Source organism: Bidens hawaiensis, unplaced genomic scaffold (genome assembly GCF_021521415.1).
Source record: "Bidens hawaiensis isolate Kalapana, Puna unplaced genomic scaffold, B.hawaiensis_p1.1 tig00027287_1, whole genome shotgun sequence".
Lineage (NCBI taxonomy): Eukaryota > Viridiplantae > Streptophyta > Magnoliopsida > Asterales > Asteraceae > Bidens > Bidens hawaiensis.
Window position 1 is genome coordinate 223,873 of NW_027494400.1, and position 10,746 is coordinate 234,618.

Below are 10,746 nucleotides of genomic sequence, written 5' to 3' on the forward strand. Positions count from 1 at the left end.
AGTTATTCTACAAAGGAAGACAAAAATGAGAAGGATTAGAAGAATTTATAGCCACATAAAAAACCTTCAAAAAAAAATCAAAAATAAATAAATAATCATAACTCAAAATTTAATAAAAAAACAAAAAAAGTAAAAACACAAAAATGTTTCCACCATCTTCCTCATTCTTAAAAAAAAAACCTCGAAAAAGACACAATGTTGAGTGAAAAAGACCATTGTGTCTTTTTGTTTATCATTGTGTTTTGTGTTTATTTTCGTCATTGTGTCTTTTTTTTTCCTTGATATTGTGTTATATTACTCAACATTGTGTCATATTTTGCGATTTATTGTGTCTTTTTTAGTTATAATTGTGTTTTTTGTTCATTTTCGTCATTGTGTCTTTTGTCTCTGCATTGTGTCTTTTCGGCGTTTTTTTATTTATTATTATTATTTTTGGAACGAGAATGACGGGGGAAACATTTTTGGTTTTTAAACTTTTTCGTTATTTTATTTATATTTTGAGTTATGATTTTTTTTATTATTTTTTTTGAATTTTTTTGTATGGCCATAAATCATTCTCACACTTTTCATTTTTGTCTGCTTTTGTATTTTAACTTTTCCCTACTCAACATTGTGTTATATTTTGTTCGGCATTGTGTTATATTTTGCGATTTATTATGTCTTTTTTTTAGTTAGAATTGTGTCTCTGGTTCATTTTCATCATTGTGTATTTTCGGTGTTTTTTTTTGGAACGAGAATGATAAGGGAAACATTTTTGGTTTTTAAACTTTTTTATTTATATTTTAGACAGAATTACAAATTTTGTCCTTTAAAATAAGACGAATTACGGTTCGTGTCCTTTTCTAAGTTTCCTTGCAAGCGGTGTACTTTAAACTTTTTTTTTCTACACGTTATGTCCTTTACGCTAACTGGGTTAGAAAAACTCAGTTAAATGCCCTCACGTGAGGCGCATGTGAGGGCATTTTTGTCTTTTCACCTGTACCTGCAAACACCATCATCAATCACCATCATCAATCACCAACCAATTCTCCATCACAGGCTAAGAAAAATCCACCCTAAACACCCCCGCCGGACTCACCACCACCACCACCGGAATCAATAGCCATGAGTGGTGGCCGGAAAACCGACTGTAGCCGCTGCTGTACACCCCCTAAACACCCCCGCCGTAGATGCTGGTGGCCGGAAAACCGACAATAGCCATGGTTTAGATTCAAGAAAATAAACCCTTTTGGATTCAAGACAACAAATTTCCAAACAAATCACAATGGTTTTTGTTGTTTGATTTTGTTTTTTTCTGTTAAAGGTTGTGGATTCTGTAGATTTGTCACTAGGGTTCCGCTTAATCGGAACTAGGGTTTGAAATTTGGGGCTTTTTTTCCGGGTTTGATTCCGGTGACAAATCAAAAAACCCTAATTCCGGTAGTATGTGTATACTGCGATGAATAATATAGACATATGCATAACGAAATGAAATGAAATGAAATAGAAATAGAAAGAAGCTTATATTATATACCTGAATGATGTTGAGCAGAATTGATGAGAGAAGAAAGTGTGTTGAAAGACCAAGAAGAAGAAGATCTTGCAGATCGAGAGAGAGAACTGATCTGTACAGGTGATTCCGGTGGTGGTGGTGGTGAGTCCGGCGGGGGTGTTTAGGGTGGATTTTTCTTAGCCTGTGATGGAGAATTGGTTGGTGATTGATGATGGTGTTTGCAGGTACAGGTGAAAAGACAAAAATGCCCTCACATGCGCCTCACGTGAGGGCATTTAACTGAGTTTTTCTAACCCAGTTAGCGTAAAGGACATAACGTGTAGAAAAAAAAAGTTTAAAGTACACCGCCTGCAAGGAAACTTAGAAAAGGACACGAACCGTAATTCGTTTTATTTTAAAGGACAAAATTTGTAATTCTGTCTATATTTTAAGTTATCATTTTTTTATTAATTTTTTGAAACTTTTTTGAGGAGCCTTTTTTATGACCACAAATCCTTCTTCAATTTCTTATTTTTGTCTCCCTTCATATTTTAATTTTTCCTTTATGATCATAACCTTTTTTTATTTCTTAAAATTGTATTTTTCTTTATGGTTATTTTGTATTCTATAATATAAGCGATTAAAAAGTAACGAATAAACTTAAACAGTATTTATTTTTATTTTTTTATCTTAGTTTATATTTAAAATTAATGTTTTAATTCTGGTTTTCAAAAGGTATTATTATATATATATAATCTTTTGTGATTCTCAGTAGTTTTACTATTCATCAAAATCTCAATTCTCAACCACAAGTCTTCACCCTCGCTGATACGTGTTGTTATCTGGTCCACAGGCTAATAAAGATAGAAATCAACAGATTCGTTGTCTTCTAACCATGTTCTACTGCAGGTTGTGTAGTCAATAGTGATAATGAGGTCTTAAGTTTGATAGTGCAAAACTTCCGACACCTAAAATGGTGACATTAGTCGGGCAACAGACATTTAATTCAAAGTCGGAGACGAGTTTCATACGTAAGCCAATCGTTGACTACTTCGCAACTTTACGTTTCTTAGATTGGTTTGGTTTGGTTTGGTTACTATGTGGTGTATCTTTTGCCTGCGAGTTTACAGTTATCCTTCGGTCGGTGTGTTTGTTTACTAATGGCTATGATGTTAACGAATCTGAGGCTCCCATTGTTGAACAATTTAAACTCACATTTTGTATATATAGTTTGGTTGGTAACAGACTATGATGATAATGCATCTCAGTCTATGATAAGATATCCCTAATCACATGCTTGATACTTACAAGATGGAAACACTATTATTTTTCTATTTATTTGCTACCCATTTCGATTAATGAAGCTATGTGAGAAACTATTTATAAAACTAAAAAAAAAAATTACGTGGACTCACGGATGCTCTCATTTGACAATGGTTGTCAAATATGTGTTTATTTAAGGGGAATATTTTTTATTTATTTTTTTCAGATATACTCATCTTCTTTATTTAGATGTGTTAAAAATTGGGTTCCAATATGTAGAAACATAGATATTACATCAATATAGCAGGTAGGCGGGCAACAAGTTGCGCCGCCACCCCTTTCTGAATTGCAAACCCTAACCTGCTAAAGACATACCCCTGCCCCTTTGGAGTCGACACATTGCTATGCACAACCTGTTGGACCCTGGTTAGAAAACGGATAGCTTCCGGTGCCAAGGAGCCAACTGTATCAAAAGTCAGAGGGACAAAAACATGTTGGTTCTCTTCGCAGGCTTTAGCATGTTTCTCCACCTTCTTCGTTTCAGCCCTTTTCATTGCTTGCCCAGCTACAAACCCATTATCCCTCAAACCAATTAAGGGAGATACCCCTATGAGGTCAACACAAGCGTGTTTTCCCCCGGCCCAACCAAAGACGAGCAAATCAGCCGGTCGTAGAGTGGATCTCCCTTCCGTGGGGTCTGTAAGGAAGTTTACGGGGCTTCCTTTTTAGTTGATATCCCAGCTCGCCTTAAGATGTCCCAAAGAACGTCCCGCACCCAATCATGTCGGTATTTGAACCCAGGCATCTCCTTGCAATGAACCGCATGCTCTCCGAATTTATCCAGGCAGGCCTTACGGCAGATCGGACATGTTTCGTCTTCTGGGTACATTGGGACCATCAAACGGTACTTAAGAATGGCCCTATACTCGACCGCAGACATGCTTTGGCCCAAGCCATCAATCGGGATAACGGTCAGAAAATCTTGGGCATGAGGACCTTGTAAGCATTCAAAAACCGCCTTCTGTCGAGGGGACAATCCAAAAACTTCTCCCAGGCTCTGAGCGATTTTTCCAAAAAGGGCATTCGCCAAAGTGTTTTGAGGCTTTGGTGGGGCGGTGTCCATATTAGAGAAACCGCCAATGTCAAAGTCTGGGAGAGCGCCATTTAGGCGTTCCAGGGCCTGCACGTAGTCTGGGTCCAGGTCGACAACTCCGCTATTCCTTAAGATGTGATTCTGTAGCTTCCAAGACTGAGCCCTCGACGCTACAAAAGCGTAAACCCCAACATCATGAGCCGAAAGAAGGCCTAAACCCCCTAAGCGCATCGGTAAAGATGCAAGTCGCCACTGAAGATCACCAAAGAACGGGCCTCCACATACAACTATGTCTTCGATGGCTTTTCGTAGCCCCTTATCAAAACAGGATACCGCATCATCCATCATATGGGGGTGGCATGTTCGTAACCCAAAAAGCAACTTAGCAACCCCCATGCAAGACCTAAGCAGGAGGAGTTCGCTCTGGGGATCCCTAAGGCAAGGTAAGAGTTTCATAAGATCAACCGCACGAGATGCTCTCCGCCTCGCCAACTCCTTAATAAAGTAGGGATCTCGACTAACAGCCCCTCCAAGGAGCTTTACCCCTCTCTCTGGTCTACCAATCCCACTAGGGAAGAGCCCATCTTTGACTTTCACCCCATTACACGCTGGCCAAAAAACCTCGGTTTTCTTAATATTAAGTTGCAGCCCCAATGATAGCCCTTCCGAGTTGATAATGTCTAGGGCTTTAGCGACTTCGTTGGCACCACCAATAATAGTCACATCATCCAAGTACCAAGCATGAAATGTATAATTATCATTTATTTTCTTTTGTTTGTGAGTGATTGTCAAATATGTGTTTATTAAATTCTTCTACAGCCAAAAACATAGGGACAAATAACATGGAGAATTCAAATATGAGTGAGGGTCTTCACTTTCTGGTATGTTCTTATTGTTTTGTACATTTACCTTCTTTATGATTATTTGTCAAAGTCACTTTATTCTATAGTGTTTTTGTGAGTGGTCTTTTTGCTGCACATAGTACACATCTATCACAATACACTAGAGTTTTTACACAGCGCATACAAAAGTTAAGTGTACGCGTCTCCTAATACTTCTTGAGATAAGGATACAAAAGAATAAACACGCATGTGTAAAAACGTTGCAAACGAGTTTTGACACGCATTTAGATAGCCAACTAGGTTAGACAACCGGGAAACAAACCAAAAGTACCCGCACGTTGTTTCCCAATAGCATCCGCGCGCAACGTGCGGGTCAAGAAAACTTGTTGGTATTATTATGAATGACAAACTTGCGCACCTATAAATGGAGTTTTTTCCCAAACTATAAATAAGAGAAGAAATAAAAAAAAAAGATTTAGAAAAAATAAGAAAATGTTGAATGGAAAAAAAATGTATAAAAAAGAAGCTATCGGATTAATAAGATGAAAATATATAAGAAGTAAGAAATAGAAATAGATAATGGATTAACTAATAGAAGAAATAAAAATACATTAATATGTTGATTTAAAAATAAAATGTGAAAAATATATAAAAAAATACTAGTTTGGTAAATAGTTTTTCATAAACACCGAAATAGTAAATAGTTTTTCCACCAACACTAGTTTGGGAAAAAACTCCTTATAAATATACATGATTAATTTGTCTATAACGAGTAAACGAGGCTTTTATCCTCACCTCTGGAAAGGAAAACCTTTTTTTTAACAACATTTTAAAGCATATATAGATATTAACTTTTTATAATACCATTAAGCTAAACAAGCCTATCACTTATAAAATTTTATAATATTTATTATAAAAAAACTATTATTAATAATTCATATATATTATCTTATATGGTACATTTGACAATTTTGGTGCAGCAAGTACCCTATCGGCTCACTTGGTGGCACCCTAGTGGTCCATGTTATTTTGTTTTATTTTAGTTTCAGTATCGTAACGAACATAATGAAAACTGACCGAATGTCAATTTCTTTTTGTTTTAGTCTGGTACCTTAACGAACGTGACGAAAACCGATCGAATTCGTGTAGACTCACCATAATGAACATATCAAAAATCGACCGAATGCCAATTTTGCTTTTGCTTTGTTTCAGATTCGGTACTATAACAAACGTGACGAAAACCAACCGAATTTGCATAGACTCATTGCCTCAACGCCCTGGAGCGAAAACTCTCGGTTTTACGGGCGGACGCAACCTCATTGGTCCACCTCGGTTTTATATTTTTTTTGTTTGAGTTCCAACACCATAACGCATGCAACTGAAGCTGACCGAATTCGCGTTGATTTACCGCCTCAACGCCCAGATCAACAACGCTTGGGTTTTACCATTGCCTAGGTCTACCCCGGCGCAACGCGCCAGGTAAAACCCTAGCTATGTTATATATAAAATTATAATTGAAAAAATATATAAAATAATTATAAATATATAATTATTAATTAATATTTAGTATATGAGTTGAGCCCGAGCTTGAAAAATTACTAAAGAGCCAAGCTCGAGCTTTAAAAATACAGGCACTGTGTAAGTTAAACGAGCGCATGTTTGCAACCCTATTTCTAGAGGTGCACAAACAGGGCATTTTCAGGAACCGGAGGATATGATCACACAAAAGTCAAAACCGGGCCGGGTATAGTCGGGTGTATGACTGGGTTTTCCGGGTTTCGGGTGGGGTCGGGTCGGGTTTTGACCCAGTAAAAACTAGTTCCGAGTTGGGTTTATCGGGTTGGGTCTGAAACCGGGTATTTTTTTTTCTGAAATGACAAATCTAAGTGAATCATAAATGAAGTATATTCTATAATATTCCATGGCCCAAACTATTAAAATCTTTATATGGCCCAAATCAATCACCATCACTTTCAAGCATCAACCTTTTTTCCCCTAATCCCCCTAAACATGTGCCCAACTTCTCTAAACTATATTAAATCTCTACGTTCAGACCTTTACGGCGCTACCTTCCAACACTTTAAACTCCACCAACCACACTTGACTTGATTATTAATATAACCTAAAGTTTCTTCCCAAATCTTGTTTCATCAATCTACACCCTTTGTGTTCTGTTCTTCATCACTTGCAGAACAATAACAATAATAATAATGATGTTGAATCTTCTTCCTTCATCATCTCTCACTCTCCCCAAATACCCACTTACCACCAACCCTAATCTTGCATCCAGAGCCTCAATTTCTCACCAATCCAAGCTTAAAGTCTTTAGCTTTACCAAACCCAACACTCACCCAGTTTCCAAGATCCATCAAGCTTCAATCTTTCTTCAATCCCCATCTGGGTTTTGCAATCTCGGCCGAAACAAAGCTGCCCAGATCGTTAAATCAGCTCAAGATTCAAACCCAGATGCTGAAATTGAAAAAAGCCCTAATAACAAGACTCTCCAGCTGGCCATTGTCTTTGGTTTTTGGTACTTTCAGAATATTGTGTTTAATATTTATAACAAGAAAGCTTTGAATGTGTTCCCATATCCATGGCTTCTTGCTTCATTTCAGTTACTTGTTGGGTCTGTTTGGATGTTGGTTCTTTGGGCTACCAAGATTCAACCTTGCCCTAAAATTGATAAGTCTTTTATTATTGCTCTGTTAGGCCCTGCACTGTTTCACACAATTGGTCACATTTCTGCTTGTGTTTCATTCTCTAAAGTTGCTGTTTCTTTTACTCATGTTATTAAGTCTGCAGAGCCCGTTTTCTCCGTTATCTTTTCGTCTGCTTTAGGTGATACTTACCCTTTATCGGTCTGGTTATCGATTTTGCCAATTGTTATGGGGTGTTCTTTAGCTGCTGTTACCGAGGTTTCATTCAATGTTGCCGGGCTATGGGGTGCTATGATCAGTAATGTCGGGTTCGTGTTGCGAAACATTTACTCGAAGAAGAGTTTGCAAAACTTTAAGCAGGTTAACGGGTTGAACTTATACGGGTGGATTACGATTCTCTCGTTCTTTTATCTGTTTCCGGTCGCGATTTTTGTTGAAGGGTCTCAATGGGTTGCTGGATATCATAAGGCGATCGCGAGTGTTGGGACGCCGTCTACTTTTTATCTGTGGGTGTTGGTTTCGGGGGTGTTTTATCATCTTTATAATCAGTCGTCGTATCAGGCGCTTGACGATATTAGCCCGTTGACTTTTTCGGTTGGGAACACGATGAAACGAGTGGTTGTGATTGTGTCTAGTGTGATTGTGTTTAGGAATCCGGTTAGGCCTTTGAATGCGCTTGGGTCGGCTATTGCAATTTTGGGAACTTTCTTGTATTCGCAGGTGACATCTAAGAAGAAGGCTGCAGTTGAAAAGAAGGATTGAGGAGGTTTATGTGGTCTGGTTTTTGTTTTTTCTGGTATTAATTGTTTTGTCTTTTGGATTTAGGTTTAGAAAGTTTGGTACTTTTGGTTTCTTGATTGGAGTAGGGTTTTGTTACTTGTTTTGTTAGACTTTGGTGTCATGCTTCAATGAGAATGCCAAATTCAATGATCTTTTACTTGTTTAATCTAGTTACTGGCTTATGCTTCTCGCGGTTTATTATTACTTTTACTGGTAAATTAAGGTCTGCAAGCCCTATGTGCGTAAGTGATTGATGACATTGTTCAGCATTAGCTATTTAGCTCAATGAGTATTTTCATACATACATTTACATTGCCCTGCCATAAAGTGCTTGTCATTGATACTAGGGTTTGCACATGTCTTTCCTGTTTGATTTTAACCATGATCTCGTAACTTTCGGTTAACTGAAAGTGTGAAACTGATTGTTTTGGTTTGGATTTCGGTTATTTGTTGATCGTATACAACTGCTAAGCCGTCCAATGGACTTTCGCTTTTAGGTAAAGATTTCCTAATCTTTTACAAAAAGAAGACAATAAGTGGTTTGATTTCCGGTCAGTGGTTTATGTATCGGTTGAGTTCGGGTGGTTGTACGATGTTTTATTACCGAATCATTAGTTAACCGTTTTCTTTTCATAGATTATTTTTTTTATTTCAGTTTTAGGTTATTTTTGTTTAATCCACTCTTAATTGATGCAACAGGTCACTTAACATTTGAAGTCCCTAGTTACAAGTTTTAAATTGAAGAATAATCAATTAAAAATGTCACAAATACAATTAACTTAAACTTGGGGGTGGTTTTGAAAATTCGAAAACTTGGTTGGACCTTTATGTCATACTTTTTGAAAAGACAAAACATCAAAACTAGTTCTTTATGTTTGCACGTTTTTTCAATGGTTGTCTTTTCGCAAACTTAATGGCAAAAAACATCCTTTGTATTCAAAAATTCTATCACGCTTTGTCCTTTGACCCTAACTCAGTTAAGTTTTCTTGTTAAATTTGGTCATGTGCAATGGTAATTTTGTAAATTTATCTTAATAATTAAAATTAAACATAAAGAGATTTAAAAATCTCTCTCTCTCTCTTCACCACTCTTCCGGCCAACACCTCCACCATCCACCCCAACACCACCACCGCCCACCACTGTCACCACTCCTCCGGCCAACACCTCCACCATCCACCCCAACACCACCACCGTCGCCTAACCCAAAACCGTAACCCTCGCACAACCTCAGCCTCTGCATCACAACCTTAGATAAATCCAACCAACGAATCGAAGCGAGGGTCAGTATTTCTTCATTGATTTCCGCCGCCATCAAGTCTTTGTTTCAACCAATTAGTTGAATAAAATGAAACCCTAGAACTTGAATCAGAGATTGAAGGTTTTGATATATGTTAACCTTAATTTTGAATCGAAACCCTAGGTGGCCGGCTCCTACTCGCCGCAACCTATAGCTGGCGTTGTTGCGGTGATGTAGTCATCTAGCGTTGACGGTGGTGGTCAGGGTGGCCAGATTTAATGGTAGTCGGAGATGGGGTTTCTTTAGGGGATGGATTTGATGGCTTGTAGTGGTTGTGGTGACACATGTTGGCAGTGATAAGCGGTGGTGGTGTACTGGTGTTGGGGTGGGTGGTAGAGGTGGTGGTCGGAGGAGTGGCCGGAGGATTTGGGGCGAGATTTTTCGACGACGGTGGTCTGTGGTGGTGGATTTGAATGATGGTGTTAGGGGTGGCGGTGGCGGTGGCCTTGAACTGAACATGATAATGATATTGCACATATGTAGAAGAGAAAGAATAGAGAGAGAGAGAATGGATGGATGGATGGATGGAATAGAGAGAGATTTATTTTTTAATATCATTTAATTTTTTATTTTAAGTAAAAATACTAAATTACCCTCATGTGCATGGCATATGACCGAATTTAACGAGACTAGTTAACTGGGTTAGGACCAAAGGACATAACGTGATAGAGTTTTAAAGCATAAATGATGTTTTTTGGCATTAAGTTTGCGAAAGGACAACCAATGAAAAAACGTGCAAACATAAATGACTAGTTTTAATGTTTTGTCTTTTTGAAAACCGTGAGAGTATTTGAAATCTGCGTTATCTATTGTGACAAGTTTATACAGACTATTAACTGTTGAGAACGTGTGATAAATACAATATTTATATAATTTTAAATTTAATAATAGCTTTTTTTTAATAGCATTTTGAATCACTAACGGATCAATGACATACTTTTTTGACTGGCACGTTCCCTAAGAAAAGATCGTACATCAGCCCCCGTAATCTAATTTTTAACATAAGATAGGAACATCTCTAATGGGCTATGTTGTTCGAGGTCCGAATCTAGGTGGAAGGAAACGGGCAAGCTAGTGTTGTAGGAAGCAGAAAAGCTTGGTGGGGCCTCTCTCTCAAAAGAAATAATTACGTATGAGCATAATCACGCATGTTATACGCAAAATTTTGAGGCATTTTGTACATAGCGCTGGAAGAGATTTTGAAGCCCAAAGCGCCCCATGGCGCCTCCGGGGGCAGTTTCCCGGCGCTATGGGAGCTTTTTGCACCTCCATGGCGCCTCACTACGGGTGACCTTAAAGTTGATTAAAGGGTGTAGGGCAGTCGAATTAAAGAGAATAAAAT

At 37.9% G+C, this 10,746-nt stretch overlaps 1 protein-coding gene across 1 annotated transcript; it reads left to right on the plus strand.

Annotated features, from left to right (window-relative positions):
* Positions 1-6,855: 6,855 nt before the first annotated feature.
* Positions 6,856-8,272, plus strand: LOC143575031 (xylulose 5-phosphate/phosphate translocator, chloroplastic-like). Its single transcript, XM_077059497.1, has one exon. The coding sequence runs from the start codon at positions 6,880-6,882 to the stop codon at positions 8,086-8,088; it is 1,209 nt and encodes a 402-aa protein (XP_076915612.1). The 5' UTR covers positions 6,856-6,879; the 3' UTR covers positions 8,089-8,272.
* The last annotated feature ends 2,474 nt before the right edge of the window (positions 8,273-10,746 follow it).